This window comes from Hemitrygon akajei, chromosome 4 (genome assembly GCF_048418815.1).
Source record: "Hemitrygon akajei chromosome 4, sHemAka1.3, whole genome shotgun sequence".
In the NCBI taxonomy this organism is placed as follows: Eukaryota; Metazoa; Chordata; class Chondrichthyes; order Myliobatiformes; family Dasyatidae; genus Hemitrygon; species Hemitrygon akajei.
The window spans coordinates 80,560,536-80,586,216 of record NC_133127.1 but is presented as its reverse complement, the minus strand read 5'-3'; the positions used below and the strand labels follow the sequence as shown (position 1 = coordinate 80,586,216).

The 25,681-nt window shown below is 36.4% G+C and overlaps 1 protein-coding gene across 5 annotated transcripts in view; it reads right to left on the bottom strand.

Moving 5' to 3' along the window:
- ttc29 (tetratricopeptide repeat domain 29) overlaps positions 1-25,681 on the bottom strand; it is a 366,818-nt gene that overhangs the window by 168,898 nt on the left and 172,239 nt on the right. For all 5 annotated transcript variants that reach the window (XM_073042934.1, XM_073042932.1, XM_073042933.1 and 2 more), the window contains exon 8: positions 2,150-2,241. In XM_073042934.1, coding sequence (XP_072899035.1) covers positions 2,150-2,241 — 92 coding nt within the window. The remainder of the gene's footprint in view (positions 1-2,149; positions 2,242-25,681) is intronic.

The window sequence follows — 25,681 nt, the reverse complement described above, 5'->3', positions numbered from 1 at the left end:
CAAGTAAACAACATCAACTGATTCTTCTTTGTCTACCCTGCCTATTATTTCCTTAAATAATTCCAACAGATTAGTCAAGTAAGATTTCACCTTAAGGAAATCATGTTGACTAGGGCCTATTTTTCCACGTACCTCTAAGTACCCTGAAACCTCATCATTAATAACACACTCTAACATCTTCCCAACCACTGAAGTCAGGTTAACTGACCTAAAATTTTCTGTCTTTGGCCTCTCTCCCTTCTTAAAAGGTAGAGTTGTGGCGGCCCACACACGTGGGACTCGAACCACCATCGGGAGCCGCGGGCAGACACGCAGTAATGTGTTTGGTACTACCCACTCAGGGCGGACTTTCTGGGGACCGTCTGACGTCACGTCCGCCCCGCGGGTCGCAGGGGCCCATGGAAGGAGAGATTTAAGCGTGTTATTTTGAATCAGTAAAGGCATTCTGAGTTCAGCTCTCTCTGCCTCCTTGTGTTCCTTTAGTAGCACGTTGCGCACGACTACAGAGTGACATTTGCAATTTTCCAGTCCTCTGGAATGATGGGTTGGTACACTTCATGGTAAAGATATAGTGAAACAGAAAATCTTTTCCCTGCATAATTATCACCAATGTAGGAAGAACAATGATTAATTTAATTTGATGAATGCTGAACATAGATCACATATTCTTCTGTTATCAATTAGTAGAGATTTTAACCCTGTAAAATATTATTTTTCATCAACATCATTTACAGTAAATCTTCAAGATAACATCTGCAACAATGTGGTGCCTTTGTTTTTAAAATATATTTGCACAGTTCATTGTAGCTGCTAGTGTCCAAATATTTGGCTAGGTTGTATTTTCTATGTGCTTAAGGAGACAAAATAACTTCAAACATATGGAAGAAATCATGTTTTTCAAAATGCTCTGTTGCATGAAGATGTTACTTAATTTCATTATTCATGGAAATAACTCAATATATTAATTTTTCCTATTTTGCACTTACTAAGTTTACAAAAACTTGCACATATATTAAAATGCATTTAGAAATTTCTTTCCTGAATGCCTTCTGTAGTTTGCAGTTATGCTTAGCTATATATTACATTTGTGATAACCATGAAGTGCTGCGCATTTTAATGAAAAAATGTGTTTTAAGAAAATTCCATTGGAGGCCTTAAAGAGTTAATTTATTTTCTCCAAAAACTGATTTCCTTAGTCTCAATACTGACGAGAGATGGGCATACTCTATTTGTATATCAAGGTGTTTCCAATTTCCAGCTGGAGAAACAGGACTCTTAACACCCTTATCCCCTGACAACTGTCCAATTATGTACATCACACACAGCCTACTGTTTGCAGAAGAAGTAATCAATAAAGGATGTGGTTGAGTGAACACAGATTTTGGCTGAACCAATGCATGAAAACTTAATCATTTGTTCAGTGTGGAGAAATCAAATATAGCAGAGATGAAAACAGTCACTCTGGGGGGTTGCCAATTGTGCCACCAAGTTTGAGGAGCAAAGCTTTTAGCAAGAGGAAAATGGGACTGGTGACAGGTGGAAATTTAAACGACTTCCTTCATTTCATGAATTAATGTAAACACTTTCAATTAAAATTTTTTTCTTTGGTCATTTCCAAAATTTAATCTAGGAAAGAACCAGTTTAATTTAATAAATTTGGATGCTTACTGGACTGTTGAATTGCATTTAATATAAATTCAGTATATATAATGCTAGAGTTGTGATACTGTAGAAACATTTGTAACAAAAAAAAACACACCTGCTCCCTGTGGGAATGCATTTAATCATCTCTGGCTGACCAAGAAAATAGACAGGATGCTAAGATAATGAGAAATTACTTTTAAATTAAAGCATGTTTATAAAAGTGAAACCAAAAATATTTTTGGAGTTTGTAACATTTTGATGCCTAACCTTACACATAAAATACATTTGCAGGAATGGATATATCAGTTAGACTTTTGCTATACTCTGTGTTTCATATTTTATATATTTTGAGTTGTGCTTTAAAATATATGGATAGTTTTATGAAAGAATCATTCAAAATGGGAAATGTTTCAGATTTTATCACTTTGTAATGTTTGGCAACATACCTGTAACAATTTGTTTTTTTTGCAGCTGAATGAGTTTGTGATAGCAAAATACAACATACCTTACTAAAGCCATGGCCAGAGCTTCATAGGCTTTGCCTAAGCCAACATCATCATCCATAGAACTGGACAGCTCCAAGTATGTTTGTAAGTACTGAGAGAAAGAGACAGAAATTACTTAGAAAAAGTTGGAGTTAAAAGACAACCATCATAATCAATTATTCTTATTCATAATCAACCATTTTCACATCACTCCAGGAAGTATTTATTGCTATCTGAGTAAGTGAACCTCTGGTACTGCTGAATAGAATTATTACAAATGGCCTGCAATAACTTACTTATATGTGATCTTTGTATACAGATTTTTTATACTTTCAACAAGGATGAATTAAGATTATTGTGCTGACCTAAGTAAATTAACAGAAGTTATGAAAAGCCTTTAATTCATTGTATTTTTTTTTACATAATTTCAGACTCTGACCTATTCATACTGGAGACTTGTGTTGTAATGAATATGAGGAAAATGTCAAAAGGATGTTCATATTCCTGGCAAGTCCACTTAGAGCGAACAGGCCTCATGTGTAGTCTAACTCCCTAAAGTCCCCAACAGCAGATCAGACAAAAGATACTGGAACTGAAACAGTTGTGAAGACAAATAAGGAATGCAACAAGGTAGGGCTGTCTAGTTTTCTTCAAAACTAACTCACCCTTTTAGCATGTTTGTGTGGGGCCTGTTCATACACCAGAATTCTTATGTTAAGAAGTTACATCATCTGCCACTGGAATCAACATCCACCAAACCAGCTATAAAAACTGTAGAAAAACTTGAAGGAAAAATGATTGCATGAGAGCATTTGAGCACCAAGGCTCCTGCACTAGGAACTTTGGTTGAGGCAGTAGAAAAGCACACAAGAATACTCTTCTCTCCCAATTAGCATGAAGCCCCCAGCATCTACAGAACTGACTGTTACAGGAAGTTACAGAATTCATCAATATCAAAAGCAATGCCTTAAGAAGAGAGAAGGAAAAAACTACAGTCAAGGCAAGAAGACGACCAGAATACTTACTGATCAAAGTTACATCGCTCACAGTATCATTAGCTATAGCATTCACAGCACTTTCAACTCTGCCTTCCCAAAACTCAGTACTAATATAATCACTACAAAACACTCAATTAAATCCCCTTTTTCTTCTTGTTCTTAGACAGCATGATTAGATGCTCACTTAGTCATAATGTTCAAACTTCTCATTGCTATTCTGTTATGACAGCAACTTTCTCTCTCATGATACTCAAAAATGCACAGCTTTCTTGCTTGCAATAGAAGTTTGCCCACAATATAATTTAACAGTACACCACAAAAGAACCCATCTATTTTCAAACTACTTAAAGACAAAATTTTTCCATCTTGGGAAATGTCAGATCAAAAGCTATGATGAGGCAGTGGCTGGAGGAATTGCCACATGAGACTTCTTTGCAACTAAAGTTCTTATTCTTTTCCAACTTCCTCACTGTACACTACCCAATAAATTTCAGATATTTTCAACATCTAATTCTATCTCCCAGTTAAACTGTTGAATGATTATTGACAAGTAACATTAAATCTTTCTCTCTTGTCAAAGGTGCAGCCTGAAGTACTGAGTATTTCCAGAATATTTTGTTTGTATTTACAATTGTCAACATCTGTAGTATTTTGCTTTTGGATATCTCGTTCTACTCTTCTTCATCTATCAAGCTTTTTTTTCCCCAGAGACTACTGAAGTTCAAACTATGATGAAGACTATTTTCCATAGAAACACCAGGGATCATAAAAGCCAGCCAACATGAATTTTCATTACTAACTTTATGTTTGATAAATTTCATGTGAATTTGGTATTAGTTAAGTGAGCATGATATTTGTAAATATTAGATGAAGCAATTGAATTTTGATATGACAAGATTGGTGAAATTGGTGTTTGTGTTCATGATTGACAAATAATGATGACGAATTTGGCTGAAATCAGAAGACTATGTTTCTCAAGGTCATGATCACTCTTCTCTCCGTTCTTTTTGCTTGTGAGCTATTAAATGCTACCTATCATACAAGCAGTCTGTATGTACTTTAGAGTTTCAATAGGTGAGAAGGGCTTCTTAGCTGTTATCCATGGCTATTCTGTGTAAGGTCAATACAATAATTGAAGCATTGGAGTATTTTGAAATGAGAAATGGAGACTCCAAAAAAAACAAAGAACCATAAACTGAATAATTAACACAAAGCTGATAATGCTATGACATGCATTCCTGCTACCAGTATAACTTCTCCAACGAATATAATGTATGACATTCAGCTAGCTGTAAATGTGTCCACGTTTCCTAATTGCGATCTTTGGGATCGCGCAAGCAGGACAGCCCACAAAACGCAAGTACTATGCAGCTGAATTGTTGCATAGAACCTGATACATGTAAAAATGTTGGCAAAATCTAGATTGCTGACTTATCAATGTATGTATTCTCAATGAAAATAAGTGCCATTAGGTTAGAGCCAATATATGTCTTTTTTCAGTATGGGAGCCACAAATAACTACAACTTTATGCTGCTTCTCTGTGGAAAGCAACTTCCTGAAATAACCTCTTCCTTCTCCAATTGAGTGTCATTAGATTCTGGGTATCATCACAATAGCACTGGCATTAATGGAAGAGTGAACCTGCAGTTCAGAAGAGGAAGCAACGTTCAGCTGGGACCATGGTCATTCTTCTTTCAAACATTCTGCCAGTCTCTTCCTGGAGTGAAAATGCAGCCCTAATCAAATTATTTACTTAAAAATAAAAAAGACATTTCACTGCTCACTCTGTTTTTCTTACTTTATTTATCTTTCTACCTCCGTTTCACTTTTGTAATAATTTAGACTACAGTATTTTTTTAAAAAAATTCTCAAAACATGCAAGTACCCTAATTTTTCTTAGCCCACACTATTAACTTTGAATGCAAAAATATTTTGTAAGACAATTAACTACAGGTTGATTTTCCAGGTAAATGACATTATATTTATTCAGATTAATATTTCCAGAATATGAAAGACAACAAACATAAACAGAACCCTGAATGCTAAAAACACTGTGAAGAAACCTAAACAAAAATTACGTGGAATTTTTAAAAAAATCACAAGCCAGATTAAGAAAATCCACAAAACATTGATGTAGCTTTGAATTTCTATGATAGTTACTAGCAATTTCACAGCATATTCTAAAAAATATGAAGTATTAGGTAGAGTACAAGTACAGAGTATGAGTTTCATTTTTAAGGATCCTTGGCGATCCGTACCATAGCTTTTATGTTGCTGCTGTGTGTACTATATTCATTTTAAATTGCTTTCTAAATTCTTTAAAGAATATTTCCTTCACGGGAACAGTTGACAAACACTTTGTTTTGGTTGGGAATGGAGAACTATATATTAATTAATCATATGTAAATCATAGTATGTTTCAACATTACTCATGTCATCTCTGTATGAAAGCATAGGTAATCATTTACTCACAGAAAGCCATTTATCTTTTATAGCTTATTTCCTGCACAGTCCAAGTGCAAACCAGCATATAATGGATTTTATCCCACTACTTAATGGCATGACATAAAGCACTACAAAATTTTATCTTGAAACTGAAGTCTGGTAGAAGACGTCAATTTACATTTAAAGCTGTTAATAATGAAATCAGGGGAGTTGTTTTCGAAAGAAAACGCCTGTAGTTCAAGCAGTATGGATATAATTGTATTGCATGGGTTATCTACATTGTTCTATTCAGTATAAACAGGTAAAATACACTCAATGGCCATTTTATTAGGTACACCTGCCAATGAATCTGATCAGCCAATCAACTCAATGCACAAACCATACAGACATAGTCAAGAGGTTCAGTTGTTGTTGAGACCAAACAGTAGAATGGGGAAGGAATATAATCTAAGTGACTTTGACCAGGGAATGATTGATGGTGTCAGACGGGGTGGGTTGAGTATCTCAGAAACTGATGATTTCCTGCAATTTTCACGTATAACAGTCTCCAGAGTTTACAGAGAATGGTGAGAAAAACAAAAAAACTAAATCCAGTGAGCGGCAGTTCTGCGGGTGAAAATGCCTTGTTAATGAGAGAGGTCAGAGGAGAATGGCCAGACTAGTCCAACTTGACAGGAAGATGACAGTAACTCTAATAAACATACGTTACTGCAGAAGAGGATTTCTGAATACACAATACATCAGAACTTGAAGTGGATTGGCTACAGCAGCAGAATACCATAAACATGCACTCTATGGCCACTATATATTAAGTGCAAGAGGTACCTATTAAATTGGCCACTAAGTGTATCTATAGCTTTTCCAGCACATACCACTTCTGCCCAAATTCAGTTATATACATTAGCAATTTGAATATGCATGTAAAAGACATTCAGAGAACAAAGGAAAACTGTTGGTAGCAATTCTCAAGCTGTAGGACGATATTAATGACTTTGCAAGATAGGCTTGGCAATGACAAATGATATGTAAGGTGATAGATTTTGGGAAAACTAGTAAGGCTAGGAAATACATGATAAGTGGTGGGGCTCTAGAATAAGTTCAAAAATCCCTGAGAGCTGTAGTAAAGGCAGATGAGGTGGTTAAGAAGGTGCACTTTCTCATCTATCTATGCCTCTCATACCTGCGTTCTGAAGCTGCATCATAGCCTATGAAAACGGGAAGGTTATGAATGCAATTCCATAAAACATTGGTTAGGTCATATTATAGGAAATAATGTGAATGCACTGGAGAGAATGAAGATGAATTTCATCAGAATAGTATAAAACAGAAAATGCTGGAAATAAACAGATCAGACAGTTTCAGGGTGATTCTCTTTTACTGACTTTCGCTACTATGCTGGCTGGGATGGAATGTTTCAGATATGATCAGAGACGGGATAGACTGACTTTATTTTCATAAATTGAGGAAGGCTGAGTGGGGATTTGACCAAAACATACAAATTTATGAAGGTCTCTGGGACTATAATACTCAATTGTGAGAATCTTATTTTCCACCAATTGGCCCAGAGTGTTCTGAGCACTGATGATTCATCTAGATACTCATCTAGATACCGCTTAAATGTTGCAGGAGTATCTATCTCCAACCCACTCAGCCCAAGCAAACAGATTCTTCTTCTGATCTCTTTTGAACCTCATATTCCTGACTTTTAACTTTTCTCCATACATAACTGTAAATAACTGTATAAGTTTATTGTTTTTAAACTTTTCTCCATACAGAACTGAAAAGAACTGTGTAAGTTTATTGTTTTTAAACTTTTCTCTATACAGAACTGTAAAGAACTGTATAAGTTTATTGTTTCTAAACTTTTCCCCATACAGAACTGTAAAGAACTGTATAAGTTTATTGTTTTTAAACTTTTCTCCATACAGAACTGTAAAGAACTGTATAAGTTTATTGTTTTGTATCAACCCATGGGACTTGATGGTTGACATGAACAGGATGAGCCAAATCACCTGTTTCAATGTTACATCTCTTCTCAAGCTAAGCTGGAGAATGCCAGTAACTTCAGGTCTGCAAGAGAGTGGTGGTGGGGGAATGAGGCTAAAGTTTGGGAAAGATAGCTAGGCTTCTTATTTTTGTCAAATGATCCAAGATCAAAATTTCCCTCTGCTCATATCACATTTTGCCTATACGCAAGTATTGCCTGTTTACTTCTTATATGGTATCAATGAATAGATTGTTATTTTACAGCATTTTGTTTGTGTAAGTTCAACTTAAATAAAGGCAACTGATAATCACTTTATAATTCTTTATGTATTTTTTCGGTGAAATTCTATAGTTTTTTTATTTTTCCTATAGATATCTGAAAGAAAGTGAATCTCAAGGTAGCCTACAGATATGGTAATATATACAATATGTACATTGATATAAATTTATTTTGAACTTTGAACTTCAGAAATTTTATTTCAAAGGTGAATATGAAAGAGTTACTTGTATTGCTAACTATCAAAACTGCCCAAAGCTTTGACTGTTTCTCAGTAGTAGGGAAATCAGAAGTATTTATAAGTATTAAAAAAATAAACTACTGAAACATTAAAAAGGATTAAACATAACTGAGGTACAATACAATTAAAACATTAATAAAATTTAAATCATACATATCCTTCTGCCTTGGTGCAATTTCTGTTTATACAATTAAATGGGAACAATGATCATGCATCTAGCACATGTTTATAGAAACATAGAAAACTGGGACGAGAATTAGGCTATTAAGCCTTTTGAACCTATTGTGTCTTTGATACAATCATGGCTAATTTTCTATCTCAGCACTATATTACCTTCTCTCCCAATATTCTTTGATAATTTTGTATCTAAGAATCTACCTACTTCCTTCATACTTTGGTCATATGGTCTGTAACCTTTGATGGTGGAGAATTCCGCAGATTCACCACCTTCTGAGTGAAGAAATTTCTCCTCATTTCAGTCCGAAATATCCAAACCTGTGCCCTGAGACAGCGACCCTAACCAGACATAATCTGTGCAATCATTCTAACATAGCCTGTAAAAATGTGTATGCTTCAGTTAGATATCCTTTCATTCTTCTCAACTGCATTGTATACACACCTTGTCAACCCAATCTCTCCTCATATATAAGAGCCAGTCTGGTGAACATCCATGACATTTTCTCTGCAGCAGTTATGTCCTTTCCAAGATATAGAGTCCAAAACTGCACATGGTGCTCTAGCTCTCATCTCGCCAAATTCATGTATAACTGTAGTAAGACACTCCTGCTCCCATAATCAAAACATCTTGCACATAGGCCAACATACCATTTGCTTTTTTCTCTACTTCCTACATCTACATAGATCCTGTAAAGATTGATGTACAAGGTTACTTATATCCCTTTGAACAAGAACATTACCTGTTCTATCACCTTCTAAAATTATATTCTGTCATTATATTTATCCTAACAAAGAAGATAATTTCCACTTATCAGGTTGTATCATATGTGCTATATGTTAGCCTACATATACAACTTATCAAGTGCAGATCTCCATCCTTGGGAAATTACATCAAGCTCTTGTTCTGCTGCTGTACTTATGTGAGTTCCAATATCGCAGTGTAGCTACTAAACAGCAGAGCTCAACCAACAGTACTAAATTTAATATGCTCACGCAAGTGTCTTAAACTTGTGGATACTTAAGGGGATAAATACTGGCATTTCCTTGCATTCACTTCTAACCTAACATTCACTTAAGGATGGGATGTGAAGGGAGCAGATGAGTGGTGATAAATGCTCACTGTTCAGCATGGAATTGTAGATTTTCCAGCATGACCCTCCTGACATTTAAGTGATTAAAAGAGCATGGAAGTAAAAAAATAAATCATTAAGATTAAAAAATGATCTGAATGTGAAAAGCATTGAATTTAGGTAGATTAAAAGAATGAAGTTACACTGAAAGTGTTGTGCTGTTGAATGGATAAATACATAGAATGTTCTTCTGGAACTATTTCAATGTAGGCATTCATTTCCTCAGTTCAAATGGCTGAACACTTTTTTAAAAATCACATCAACAGCAGTTTAATAGATTAAAGGTTCAAATTCAAGTGGCATAAGTGAGACATTCCGACTGTTAATGCCACAGTTACACTTCACAGTACTGGAGTTTGGGAAAGCTAACAACTTGAATACTCCAAAACATGCAATGGGTTTTGGTCTACAGCCAATCCTAGGGCTTGCTCAAGAGATAGTTTTCATTGGTTTTCTTCCTGATGGATACTAACTGCACAGAAATTACTTTTTACAAACTCAAATCTTCTTATGTATTTCCACTCAGTTTTCTTTTGGTTGATAGTGCTCAGCATCTGGGCAATTCTTCAGCCAGATGAAAATATAGGTAAGCAGTAAAATGGTGAACAAATCAGTTGCTTTATGTGTGCTATAAGGTATATTTTGAAATTGTCACCCACACCAATGACGTGGTCAGTCAAAGCAAATTCTCTCTCATAACTATGTAAATTATTCAGGCATTGTATTGTTACCATCAAGTAAAACAATAATTGAAATGAGCACCATATTCATTTTATTCCAGCAGCTGTAATTAACCCTGAAATTACACAGTGAATCATCCCCTTTGAATCCTTAAACAGTAAGGATAATTTTATTTCTCCAAAGTTGGCTCTCAGGAGAATTATCTGAATCTTCTGAGATCTCAAACATCTTTCTCTCTTGCTATCAAAAATTTCAAAATAAAACCTAGAATGCAAGTCATTGTTTTCAATATAGTAAAGAGGCTACGCAGCTTAGGCTTAACGTAAACACAAAATATTCTGCAGATGCTGGGGTCAAAGCAACACGCACAACACGCTGGAGAAACTCAACAGGACGGGCAGCATCCATGGAAACAAGCAGTCAACGTTTCCACAGATGCTGCCCGATCTGCTGAGTTCCTCCAGCGTGTTGTGTGTGTTACAATCCAGGCTTGATGTCTTTTCTAGTGTTTTGTAGGGCTGCTGGTTATCCAGGCCTTGCAAAACCTATCAAACAAGTGCCTGTCAGATGTTCCATGTAAACCACTTACATGGAACATATGAGCACATGCTTAATACTGCTTCTGGTTTAGAAACAGCAGTTTCTCTTTTTTCTCCAGTACATGTGAATAGATTTCCCACAATTACCAAAATCACCAACTCCTTCTCTCCAATTCCTGAAATCATTAAAGTCCATGATCACCAAAGACTACTACCCCCATTGCTGCTCTATCTATCTGCTACATGAAATATCCATTAGGACACCAAAACCAACCCATACAATTCAGACCCCATAGCACCTTATGGGTTACAACTTATTCTGGTGTTTCCAACCTAATAGAAAGACAAACTGGCTGACTTAAGGAAAAACAGCTTAAAAACGCATCTTGTGCAGTTTTGTTCAACAGAATCCTTCACCCCTCCCCCCATGGGTTGAAAATATTACCCATTAAACATCAAGGGCATTAAGACTGTATTCTCTTTGCATTTTGTCAGCGGTACTAAGGGCATCCATCTTTTCTCATAAGCTGGGATGTAACTGCACATATTTACTTACAGGTGGCCCCCGTTTTCGAATGTTCATTTTACGACACCTCACTGTTACAAAAGAGATACATTACTTACCTGTTTTCACTAACAGAAGGTGTTTTCACTGTTATGAAAAGAGGCAGCGTGCAAAAAAGGCAGCACACTTCCCGATCAGCCAAGCTCCTCCCCCGGAAATGCATTCCAGCCGCCATTGCTTAAACACATGCCTGTGAACATCTGTGCTTTATGTCAATTTATTTTGTGCATCTGTTAGCAAGATGAGTTCTAAGATATCGGAAAAGCCTAAAAGAGCGTGTAAGGGTGTTATCGCTTAGCGTAAAACTAGACATAATTGTTTCGATCGTGGTCAACAAAGTAAGGACATTGTCCACGCGTTGAACCATTCGCACTATTTATACGCAGAGAGAAAGAATCTTGAAAGCTGCCAATGTTACTGTTGGTTCTGCTCGTAGCAAAGTGGTCTCTCTTAGTCGGCATCCAAAAATGGATAAAATAGAAAGTCTATTGCTTGAGTGGATTGATGGGTGTACCAAGCATGGTGTTCCATTAAGTTACCTTATACTAAAAGGAGAAATCAGTCAGTCTTGTTAATAAGCTGAAACAGAAAGCACTGGACGATGGTGATGAAAGTGTTGTGAAAGTGGAATTTAAAGATAGTCATGGGTGGTTTGATTGGTTTCTGAGGTGAGGGCAGCTTCATAGCTTAAAGTTTACTGGAGAGAGTGTTTCGGCTGATACTGAAGCTGCCGAAAAGTTCCCAGCAGAACTGAAGAAAATAATTACAGAAGATGGTTATTTTTCTAAGCAAGTGTTTAACTGTGACAAAACTGCAATTGATTGGAAAAAATGCCGAGCACCCCAACCTCCGACGACTCAGCCTAACACACCATCATCAGTGTGCAGTACTCACTCTCTTCCTGACTGCAGTAAGTGAAACTACACTGTACATACATTATCAGACACGAGGAAATCTACAGATGCTGTAAATTCCAGCAACACATACAAAATGCTGGTGGAAGCATCCATAGGAAGAAGCATTGTCGACGTTTCGGGCCGAGACCCTTCGTCAGGACTAATTGAAAGGAAAGATAGTAAGAGATTTGAAAGTAGGAGGGGGAGGGGGAAATACGAAATGATAGGAGAAGACTGGAGTGGGTGGGGTGAAGCTAAGAGCCAATCACCTTTCCAGCTCTTAGCTTCACCCCACCCACTCCGGTCTTCTCCTATCATTTTGCATTTCCCCCTCCCCCTCCTTTATATCTTTTTATACCTTTTAAATATTTCTATAAAATTTTAGCTAATTGGGTCAGCCGCTTAATTGGGCTGAAATGTACTGGAGCCGAGGTGTCCCAATTAACTAGAATCCACTGTATCATAGCGTCAGCCACAGCTACCACTAGTTTAGTAGACTCTCATTTGAACTTACATTGGAAAACTATCATAATGGCTGAAAAACTTTAGAACCAATTGTTTCTTAAATATTTTTTCAGATACAGTATATAGTGATGTCCATGGATCAACAATATTAATTTTTCAATTAAGTGGGTTATCATTTGTAGAGAATGCAAATCATGTCCTTTGCCATAAATTTTTTATTCTTATAAACAAAGTTCATCAAAACTAGCTGCTTGTTTAAAAATTGTAGAGCTTTCAAAATTGTTTCTTGCTCTCACAAATTTAATTAATTTTTGATATTGCATGCCTTTTGAATCTGTGCACACAGTGGATTTACATGACTCAGCCAATCAATTACCAAATCAATCAAACACATCACAGCCTAATGACTCGTGACAAGTGCCACAGTAACATGGACTGAGACTAGTCTTGACATTGGCATGTTATGATGCAGTGGAGCCAGCACACCAGGGTTATGAAGAGCAGGTGGTGATATGGTGAATTAGTGCTGGACACTTTTAGATGTAGCACTTAATGTCACAAAAATTTGTCCTACGACCAAAGAGGTATAGGGAAATATATGAAGTGCAATGATCATTAGTAAATTAAACATGTTTTAGTTAACCTTTCATCCCTCCATTCCCACAAAAATAACAACAATAAATCAGCATCTGTAGATTTACAGTGATTGGTTATAGGAACATTATCTATTGGGTAATATTGTTTTAATATTGGGTAACTGATTTATGGTAGTTGAATCAGTCAAGTTGTATTATTAATATGCAGGTCAGATAAAACTATTTAAAACATGAACTCTGTTTTGCTTTCTCTACAAATGATGTCTAATGTATAAATTATATCTGGCATATTTCAGATTTCTAACATCTGCACCATGTAGCTTTTGAATTTTATGTCATTGTAATATTAACTTCAGTTTTATTTTCACGTTTGAATTCTGTATACTTATTTTCACTTAGGACTTGGAAATAAGATGGTGTAATGTTGTCATTATCATAGGCTCCAATATTTCTGTTATCCAGAATAGGGTGTGCTGTACTTCACAAGCAAAGAAAGTGGAGTTCATTTTGCATTGGGAATCAATAAAATTGCATCAATAGTAATATGGCCTAACATGGAATGTCTTTAAAAAAAACTTGGAACTTATCATACTAGTTTGTTAGAAATGACAGAAGGCAGCTTAAATACCTTCTGAGGTTCAGTGTACTACAACTAACAGGGAATGATTAGCGATTCTCATTAAGAACATAAGATCCTCATTCAATGCGTGCCCTAGTGGTTTCACGGCTGGCTACACTCTGTTGTTGGAGAAATTGTTATGGCCAAATGTATTAGCAACTGTGATACAGCAGACAAAGATGCCCATCAGCAAAGTGCCTAGTCCCAGGAAGTCTTCAGAGAGTCCACTTCCTACCTGAACTTGTCTGATGAGCAATGGCTTTACAGATACAGGTTCTAAAGTCTGTTATTATTCAATATCCTACATGCTGTTAAAAGATCTTCCACCATGCTCTCATGCCCAAGTTGCTCTCAGTGAAGGCCAAGTTCCAATTGACTCTTAGTATCCTTCTAAACCACTGTAGATCTCTGTTATATCTCAGAATTTTCTCCTCAGCACAGTATCAGAAATGTCACTCAAATACTGTAAAAACAGATTCCAGGCACTTTTAGGACTTCAGTGGTGTTGGACTTGCAGATGTTTCAGATGACTAGACGTTACTCCTATTGATATCAAAGCACAGAATTTTGTTTCACAGTAGTATAATAACATTTTCCAGTCAATACAGTGATTTTAAAGGAAGTGGGAATTATACAAGCACTCCAGGCCCTGGCACTGGCTCCAAACCTACTGAACTTGCTGACCCCTGGTGTTCCAGGACCCCTCCGTAGTGCCATTCACACAGTTGGCCCACAGTCTGGATTCTGGTCCTGCCTGTAATCCAGATTTCCAATGATGGCTGCACACACTTCTTGCACTATTAATCTCTCATCTTACATTCTGTACAAACGAGTGAGTCAGATACAAGACTTATAAGGACTTCGAATTAATCACCTACCAGACTATCAGTATTTTCCTGTATTTTGGTTTCAGTTAGACTTTCTAGCTTCCCACGGGGATAGACAGCTATTTATTGTAGTGATGTCTGTACGGATTCCCATTACAACAACTTTGACTCACTGCAGTTTGCCTCCTGCATAAACAGCTCTATGGTGGACACCACCTTCCTCATCCTACACTGATCTCTGAAGCACATGGTTAGTAAAGAGATTTATATCAGACTATTGTTATAATTCCAAGCAAACTCATTACCAAACTCTGGACCCTGGAAGTCAGCACTTCATTCTGCAACTAGATCTTTGAATTCCAGTAAGGATAGACAGCATCAGCTCTGCTAAGGTTGTTCAAAACATTGGTCTCTACAAGGTTGTGTCCTCAGCCCCCTCTCTACTCCCTCTACACTCATGGCTGTATGGCCTGATCCTGCTCTAACTCTGTCTACAAGTTTGCAGAGGACACCACCTTTGTGGGCTGTATCTAAAATAATGATGAATCGGAGTACAGGAGGGAGATAGAAAGCTGAGTAACATGGCATCATATCCTGACTGGGTGCATAATGGATTGGTGTGCAAATTGCTTTGACTGCAAGAAGCTGCAGACAGCTGTGGACAGTGCTCAGCACACAACAGAAATCAGCCTCCTCTCTATGGACTCTGTCTTTTCTTCTTGCTGCCTAGGTGACTCCACCATTCTTGACATTCTCTCTTCTCTCCTCGTCCACTGAGCAGAAGATACCAAAGCCTGAATGTAAGTACCACCAGTTTCAAGGACAGCTTCTCCCCTGCTCTTGTAAGACTGGTTGCTTAGCACAGCAATATAGATTTTTGACTTCACAATCTACCTTGTTATGATCTTGCACTTTATTGTTTTACCTGCACTGCACTTTCTCTGTAGCTATTACACTTTATCTGCATTGTTATTGCGTTACCTTGTTCTAACTCAATGCACTATGTAATGATTCGATCCAATGAACAGTATGCAAGACAAGCTAGGTACATGTGACAATAATAAACTAATTCCAATAACCCTGAAGTAGACTAACTAAAGCAAAGTTTGGGTACAATTATTGTGGGTATGGAGAAATAGAATCTGGAAGATTGGTATAAACTTTACCCATCTGACACCTCTTCACTTATCTTCTTTCTCTTCCAAATAACTTTATAATGTGGAAACTGCATTGAGAAGCCCTTTGGCACTTCAAAGTAAGTAAAATTAAAGTTTTAAATTAACTATATACTTTGAATTCACAATTGGATGCACTTTAGATATGAGACACCAGAATTTCCTTTGTTGGGTATCAGACTAAATTTCCATGAAGCTCAAACATGAGGAAATCTGCAGATGCTGGAAATTCAAACAACACACACTAAATGCTGGTGGAACACAGCAGGTCAGGCAGCATCTATAAGGAGAAGCACTGTCGACGTTTCAGGCCGAGACCCTTCGTCAGGACCCTTCTCGGCCCGAAACGTCGACAGTGCTTCTCCTAATAGATGCTGCCTGACCTGCTGTGTTCCACCAGTATTTAGTGTGTGTTCCATGAAGCTCAACCAGTTCTGTGGCCCCATACTGATCCTATCCTATCGGTAACTCCTAAGTCAAATTTACAGTATTTTTGGTGTGCTCTTGATACTTCAATCAGTAAAATTAAAATATTACAGGAGGGCATATATTTTGTAATATTGATTTCACAGACCTGTTCTCAAGAGTACAGATCTTTATCAAGAGCCTCAAATCACTGATTCATTTTTTTCTGCCAAGTAGTACTACCAGCTCAATATTTTCCTTTAAGACTGTCATCTCCATTTCTTATTCCCACTTGATCAGAAGGATATATACATGAGTACTGAATGTTAATACTTTTGACCTAATATTGTATGTTTTATAATAGATGAACTTCTAATTCTGGAAAGACAACATTGTTAAAATATTGTTCTTTGCCTCATTGCTCACAACTGTAAAATAAAGACTTCCCATTGTCTAGAACAACCTTTAACAACAGTTACAATATGGCATTCCAACTTTACAACAATAAATTTAAATATGGAAAAAATACTATTGAAATCTGAATCAATACAAAAGATAAACAACACAAAAGGTAAAAAGATTCATTCTGAAAATAACTGTCACTGTTGCTTTCTTAATGTTGCATAGGGCTATGAATGCCAACCCATCAAGCTATATTTATCCACACCAATGACTTCAGAGTTTATTGATTAAACAAATATGTTCCTCCCTAGAGAACAACCTCTCCTCCACTGATGGTTCTTCAACCTGTAGATCTGGCACTCCAGAGAGCTAGCCCAGCTTATCTTTGGCTTGTCTCTTCAGGTCATTGCATTTATTTCGAATACCCTCCACTGCCCTTGCAGTGGTGCGTACAAAAACTGAGGTTTAAGCAATTGAATGTTATTTTCATTGGGCTTGAAAGAGGATTTTAAAAAGCTTGAGCTTTATATCTGAAGAGAATTTATGATCCAATAACCTTCAAATTACTATGGTATTAGTATAAATATTAATATTTTGCTATTGTTGTTTTACAATTATAGCTGCCAAACAGTTTACTATATGATACAAATTCTGGCATTTATAATGAGATTATAACATAATATTGATTTCAGCACTAAATTTTAATTGCAACTTTAAATATCATAGTTGTAGAATTGTAGTGTCACTGGTATAGTTAAAGAGACCTCATGTGACCCAAAATGAACGCTATTTCAGTTTGAGGGATAGAGATTTGCATTAATAAATGATTTCAATAAGTCCTGCACTGGGCTTCAGGCCAGCTGGGGCCAGCACTGCAACGTAAGTACCTACTCTTAAAACATGTGCAGAGGGAATTCTACATACATCTATGGTTCAGTTGTGTATATCAGTAACAGAAAAGGTTCCTTCATATGAGACAGTCTCAAAAAATTACTTATAACATTGCTACAAATATGCTAGGCTGTGTAAATGGTAAATGCTGCCTTCTGCTATCTAATATAAACTACACATTTGTTATATATGTTCTGATACTAATTCATTTTAACAATCTTCATTTCAAATTGTACATTTACATCCCACTTGAAAGGACTTCAAATCCTGTAAATCAGACATACTGAGACATACATTAATGGTCAACAGCCATATATGGTTACAATTTTATGACATTCTACCTCAATAGCATTTAAAATTTCGTAGCCTCTAGGATGATTTCATTTTTAAATGAAAATTATCTCCGCAGATTTTTGTCAACCTTTTGAGATATGAGAGAAATAATCTTAATTTTTGATGTTAAATTTGGAGTAAAATGTACTGATATGCAATCAAAAGAACATGGTGTGAATTGAGACATGTTTAGCATTTAATTCCAATCACGTGTTTATCAAAGCAAAACTCTGCAATCCAATTAGCAGCACTAAGGACAATTCAACTGGTAAATAATTGTTTCATGTGGCAAATAGAGCAAATAGTCTTGTGATCAGGTCATCTAATTAGACTGGTCTAACAGCTAATACAAATTATAGATTTTTGAAAGGTCAAGATTACAAATAATGTCTGTTTGCTATACTCAAACTCAAATAACTGGACAAAGTTGACAATAGGTTCTACAATTTTTACTCCTACTTTTGTGAATGGTTGTTTATTGGACGGGGAGTAAGTGCACTGTGAGATTCTTCAGAAATCAGTATTGGGGTCATTGCTTTCTTTGATCTACATTGCAGAATAGACTTAACCATATAACCATATAACAATTACAGCACAGAAACAGGCTATCTTGGCCCTTCTAGTCCGTGCCGAACACTTACTCTCACCTAGTCCCACCGACCTGCACTCAGCCCATAACCCTCCATTCCTTTCCTGTCCATATACCTATCCAATTTTACTTTAAATGACAATATCCAACCTGCCCCCACCACTTCTACTGGAAACTCATTCCACACAGCTACCACTCTCTGAGTAAAGAAGTTCTACCTTGTGTTACCCCTAAACTTTTGCCCCCAACTCTCAACTCATGTCCTCTTGTATGAATCTCCCCTACTTCCAATGGAAAATATGGCCTTCCCAACACCTTGTACAATTTTAACATTACATCCCAACTCCTATACTCAATGCTCTGATTTATAAAGGCCAGCATACCAAAAGTTTTCTTCACCATCCTATCCACATGAGATTCCACCTTCAGGGAACTATGCACCATTATTCCTAGATCACTCTGTTGTACTGCATTCTTCAATGCCCTACCATTTACCATGTATGTCTTATTTTGATTAGTCCTACCAAAGTGTAGCACCTCACACTTATCAGCATTAAACCCCATCTGCCATCTTTCAGCCCACTCTTCTAGCTGGCCTAAACCTCTCTGCAAGCTTTGAAAACCTACTTCATTATCCACAACACCACCTATCTTAGTATCATCTGCATACTTACTAATCCAGTTTACCACCCCATCATCCAGATCATTAAAGTATATGACAAATAACATACCCTGTACCCTGAGGCACACCACTAGTCACCGGCCTCCAACCTGACAAACAGTTATCCACCACCACTCTCTGGCATCTCCCATCCAGCCACTGTTGAATCCATTTTACTACTTCAGTATTAACAGCTAACGATTGAACCTTCCTAACTAACCTTCCGTGTGGAAACTTGTCAAAGACTTCATGGGCAAGCCACAACTTTAAATTCGTGGATGACATAAAACATGGCTTTTTATTGTGGACTGAGAAACTGACAGAGATAAATTTTGGTAGGAAGAATTATGAGAGACAAAATATAATAAAATACACAGTTCTAAAAGGGGTGCAAGGGCAGAAAGATATGGGGTAATTGAGAGTGGGAGGGCAGACAGAGATAGTAGTTAATAAAGCATACACAATTTTAGGTTTTATCAATTAAGGTATGATGCATAAAACTTGAAGTTATGCTGAAAATTTATATTACACTGGTTATCAAATGGAGTACTGTTTACAGTTTTGGTTGTTTTTTTATTGGAATGATGTGAATGTATCAGACAGGGTCCAAAAATATATATATGAGAATGGTTCCTGTAATGAGGGATTACAATTACAAGGATAGTTTACAGAAGTTAGAACTGCGCACTTTAGGTGCTGAGTAGAAGTCTGATAAAAACATATAAAATGATGAATGCTCTAGATAGAATGCAGTGGGACCATTCCAAATGGTAGAGAGTCCAAGGACGAAAAGTAACTGGTAATAAAATAAAGGGGAATACAGTTAATAGTGACATGAGGGAAAACCTTTTATTATATAGTGTGACTGGAATCTGAAATACATTGTTTGCAAATGTAGTGGAGACAGGTTACACTGTAGATTTCAAAAGAGAAAATGGATAAATACATAGTGAAGGAAAATTCTCTGAATTATATAGAAGAGCTCCGGGGATGGAACTGGTGAGTAGCGGTGGCATGAATTGAATAGCATTTGTTCTGTAAGTAGTTATGGCAGACAGTAAGCAAGGAATTATTGTCACCCTCCTGTAAGTAGCCATTCTATGACTTTGTAATGTACAACTTTGTCCAAGTACAGCTCTGTCCACTTTTTAATTGTCTTCTAATTGTATGCCTCTTCCAAGCTGAGAGTTCCAGTATTGTAATCCTACACAATTCTATTTGATAGATCATCAACAACAGTTACACGGGAAAGGTATACAAACTTCTTGTTCTTTACTTTAGAGCAAGTTATATGCTTCTGTTGAACCAGGAAACTCTTAGGTAAACCAGGCACTAAATAATTGAGGTAAGAATCCACAGGTTTGCCAAAGCTATTTACTTTAAGTGTTTATGACTACAAATATAGGAGAAGCCAGAAAAGGAAATACAGGAGCTAAGACAGGAACTTAACTGCCATATACTCTCACCTGAAAGTCAGTCATCCAACAGGGAAAATCAAGGCAATCTTCTCGTCTTTCCTTTTATTTATACAACCCTTTCTGATCTAATTTTCAGATAGCCTTGAGAACGTTCAAGGTAAAAGCTAATAACATATTAAGGTATATTAATATCTTAATATTACCACCATTCAAGGCCACAAACAGTCCTTCCAGGTGAGGTAACACTCCACATGTAGGTTTGTCAGATCATCTACTGTATCTGGTGTTCTCAGTGTAGCATTCTCTATATTAGTGAGACCCAACATAGATTTTTCAACCACTTTGTCATGTACTTTAGCTCTGTCTGCATCAAGCCAACCATTTTAATTCCACTGCCCATTCCCATGCCTACGAGTCAGTCCATGGCCTCTTTTACTGCTATGATGAGGCCACTCTTAGGTTGGAGGAGCAACATCTCATAGTCAGCTGCTAACCTCAGCAAGAATACCAATTTCTCTAACTTCTGGTAACTTCTCCCCCTTCCCCTTCTCTCTTTTTCCACTCCCCACTTACCCCTTCTCATTTCCTCACACCTGCTTATCACCTTCCACTGATGTCCCTTCTCCTTCCCTTTCTCTCATAGTCCACTCTCTGCTCTTAACAGATTGTTTCTTCTTCAGTCTTTTACCTTTTCCACCTATCACCTAGCTTCTCACTCACCTCCACCCCCACACACCTTCATATTCTGGCTTCTTCACCTGTCCTTTCCAGTCCCAATGAAGGAACTTAGCCCAAATCATTGACTGTTTATTCCTTTCCACAGATACTGCCTGACCTGTTGAGTTCCTCCAGCATTTTGTGTGTATTACTCTGAAGTTCCACCATCTGCATATTAAGATCGGGTTTGTGTTTTGTTTGTATAAGTCTATTTGGAAAGTTTCATGAGAAACCTACCTAATTATCCTGAAAGGATATCCCCTGGGTAAGTTTGGAACTTTCAGATAAATCTGATAGTGCATGAATGCAAACCCCGGCAGCAAAAAGATACCAAATCATGCTGTCAGCCTTTTAATGCTCCTTGCAGCACATTTAATTGTTATGTAAGAATTGCAGATCTATAAATAATTCTGTTTCAAAATATAGCTCACTTGCTTAAGGTTTTCCTGTGTCAGAGAGCCACTTTTAATCAGCATTACATTTATTTTGCTGATCCCAGCCTTGACCCTCTCATCCCAGCCATAACTCTACATATTAATAGTGTTGTGAGGGCAGCTGGAGAATATGCTCCAACAGTCCCTGAAACTTTGGCTTAAGACAGGGACCCAATATATCCAACTAAATTCCTGGCTATCCTGGTGTACTCCTGCTGAATTTGCAAGAAGAAACTTAGGATTAGGAAGATAGCTCTATTCTTAACTTTTTTCAATTCTAATCAGGAAATGACAGCTTTGGGTTGTTAGGAACACTGCTAGAAATACTGTTGTAGCATTGGCAGTAAAGAAATCAAGAAAGAGGATGTGTTACTAACTGTAATGGATTCAGAAAATTTGCCACAAGGAACAGCAATTTACAATAGGATTGAGTCAATGGACTTTACTTCCAAAGTTAGCGCCTGAGATAGAAACCAGTTCAACATTCAAAATTAGTTTGGAGAAGCAGATTGACATAAAGCGGTTGAAAGAAAAGGGGAAATGGATTGAAAAATATGATTGTAATTGTTTGTTTAATGAATACACTCTAGCACTGAATACTTGAGTTGAAGAGCTTCTTTTGCATTTTAGGAGTATATCTTTCTTTCTAATAAAACCTGATTTCTCTCTCTTTGATGTTTCTCACCCATTTCCTGCATTACCCTCCATAACCACCAAGGAGAAAATGAAGAAACTGGGTGCAAGGGTGCAAGTTCTCTTTCGAGTACTGTGCTCTGGTCTGGGTGTTTGCTTTACTTTTATCATAGTTATGTCAATGGCAATAAACCACGCACTAATGCCAATATGTTAGTGCACTTACTGTAGTTCTTGGCTACCAAAACTAAAGATAGGAATTCCCAAAATTATGTAATATTTGTGTTTTTATGGTATCCTTAACATGATTGAGAGGGCTGTGTTGAAAGGGTAAGTGGTTGATAATTACACTTCTCAAGCTACAAGTTCACATCTGTAGCCGATTTGGTTTGTTTTCTGAATTCATAGGGCTATAATTCAGCAGCTCATGGGCTAGAGTTTTCATATTTTCATGAAGGTATTCAGAGCTTAACAAGATTAAATGAAGAAATTCCTGCTGTCGCTACTGCTCAGTAAAGGCTCTAAGCAAGTTTAGTTGCTTGCCATTGGGAATGTTTTTGTTTCCTTAAATTGTTCAGTCATTCCACTAGGGTTTGGTCTGACAACAAACACAGGTTTAATACTTTATCTAATGCCAGCCAGAAGGTGATTCTAACTGCAAGGTTTTGCAGATGTTCCTATCCAATAATCTATTCATAATTGATGAAACAGAGAGGTCAGATGTAATGGTTGCTTCTATTTCAGCAACAAATAAATGATTATTGACAAAACAAGCTAGTGCACTGCTGAACGTAAGCATACATGAAACCAGCAGCCACACATGAGCAGTAATGGAAGGAGGTGTACGGCACATCAAATGGAGAATTTTGGGCATCTGTATTGTTTAGGAATGGAAACATGGAGGAAGTGGAAGTCGTAGGGAACATAAAAGATGCAAGGTGTATAACTGCCAAGGAGAAAATAAAGGAACTGCTAAAGGCAAGTGACTGGTGAGTGGAAGTGCAGAACATATCCAGAGTTCTCTTTTGAAAATAGTGCTCTGGTCTGGGTGTCTGCTTTACTTTTATCTTACAGTTATGTCAATGGCAATAAACTTTGCTGTCAAATTCCAATATCCTCCCAAGACCTCAAAATCATAGTATATGCAACTACATACTTCAGCACCAACCAGTACCTAGAACTAAACCTTCATTGGTGCATTGCACATTAGGAAATACCTTTATTCTCACACATCATAAAGTTTTTTTTTAATGCTGCATAGAATTATACATGAAAAATCACATTATTTTGAGCACATTACATTCTAAAATTAAATTTGTAAGGCATCTTCTATGCATCCACTATGACTAAAAACATTCAAATCTTATGTACTTGGCAGGTTTTTTTTAAAACGCAGGGTTTAAAGTCTTACATACTATTAATTTATTCTGAATTTTTTTCATTTGTAATTATGACAATGAATTAATCAAATTAATCAATACATCGAAATGAATCAAATAATGAAAGAGCATTTCTTAAAACTGGGAGTACATTCAGATACTGGACCAAAAGAATTGTTATCAGATTCACAATAAAGAGAGTCCTACCAAATACCTTTTCAATTCTTGAAAACCTTCAAACATATCTCATATAAAACGTGATGTCTCATCTTTGCAATTTCTGATATTATAACAAAGAACAGAAACAAATACTTTTTCTATTATATAAATGATCACAATTACAGAATTAAGCCCAAGAGGTAAGCAGGTGCCACATCTATGGTTAAAAAAATTTGTTACTTTTTCATTTTATCTACAGTTAATTTTATTGGAGTAATTTGCACTCTCTGATTAAATCAAACATGCAGAGTTTTGAACGTTTCTCTTATTCAGCTGGGTTTTGGTGAAATAAAAAAATTTGTAATTTCAGGAAACAAAATACTATACTTTTCATTAAAAGTTCTTTTTGTGGATGTTGTGTTAAAGCAATTACAGTATTGTAAGATCATTGAATTATTGGGTTACCCAACAATTGCTTTAATCTACATTGTAGAAATGCTTTAATTGCTGAATCTTGAAATGTAATTCAAAATATACTAGGTTATGTTTAAAAATATGGAAATTTTATGCTGAAGTTCAGCATAGATAAGTAATAAGTATAAGCTTATATTTTTATATTATTAAATAGTTGTGAGATATTTTCTGTCATATTTTGCTGGACAAGTATTGTGTTAGAAAGGGAAATATTGGGTTAGTCACAGATACCATGATCCAGGTAAATTGCTCTAATTCAATTAAATAATGGATTCAATAGCATAGGCATATATTTCATAAAATACTGTATCTGTCAATGCTTTTGTTTACACATCAAATGACTCAGATCATAAAAATATTGCACTAATTTTTAAAAATCACAAAATAAATTATATATTATCTTAAACAAACTATATACAATGATACCGTGAACATTCTACTTAGTAGCAAATATCTTCAATAAGCATTCTTCCTCGATATTCAATTGTAGCTATGTTTTTGCACTTGAATGGGAAAACACTAATGAGGTAACAGTGGGAGGAAATGGTTGTCTTTTACAACAGCTGTTGCTGTTAGATCCTGACCGTAGCCTTCCGTAGAAAGACAGCCTGAGGTGGGCACATTACAACAGGATAACGGAGATGAAACTCTGATGGAAAAGCAGGGAAACAACCACAGAGACCCCAGAGCACAGACCCCAGGAGTCTTGAGCTGCGTGGCAGGACCTCTTTAGCATGTCTCTGAGGCTTGGCCTGGCAATGAACAGCATATTACCACAAGGCAAAGTAGAAAGCTAGCAAGCTCAGTATAATGATAAGCAGATGTCCTAAGGGAGGAGGGAACTATGATCTAAGGCCTCTATACATCTGAGCTCCACTCAGAAGGAGAGATGATTAATATAATAAAATATAAATGAAAATTATACACAATGGCTCTTAAAAATAAAACATTTGCTTTTTTTCTTTGTTGTCATTATTGGATTCTACAGTATATTCTACTTTAAGTATTCATTGGCAACATTGTGCAATACAAACATAAAAGACCAATAAAATTACAGTATGCAGATAATAAATAATGCTACAAAGTTAAATCTAGGAACTATTAGGTAATTAAAATATTAAATATTGTGTTACTTAAAATGAACTTTGCTTGCATGTGGGCAATGTTGTTTATTCTTTCACTAACAAAATAAAGCATAGATTGTTTCTCTTTGCTAAATTTCCAAGTATTTTGAAATTAGCAATATAGCAAAATGAAGTTTGATCTATTGTAATGTTTACCAGGGACACTTCCTTGATACATATACAGAAAAAGTACAAATTATTTTGATATAATTGAAAACTTAAATATATTGTTCATCGATATACAGTAAAAATTGTATCTCACTACTTCTGTCTGGTTTTCTCTATGCTCAAACTTTCCTGCTCCCCTATTTCTTG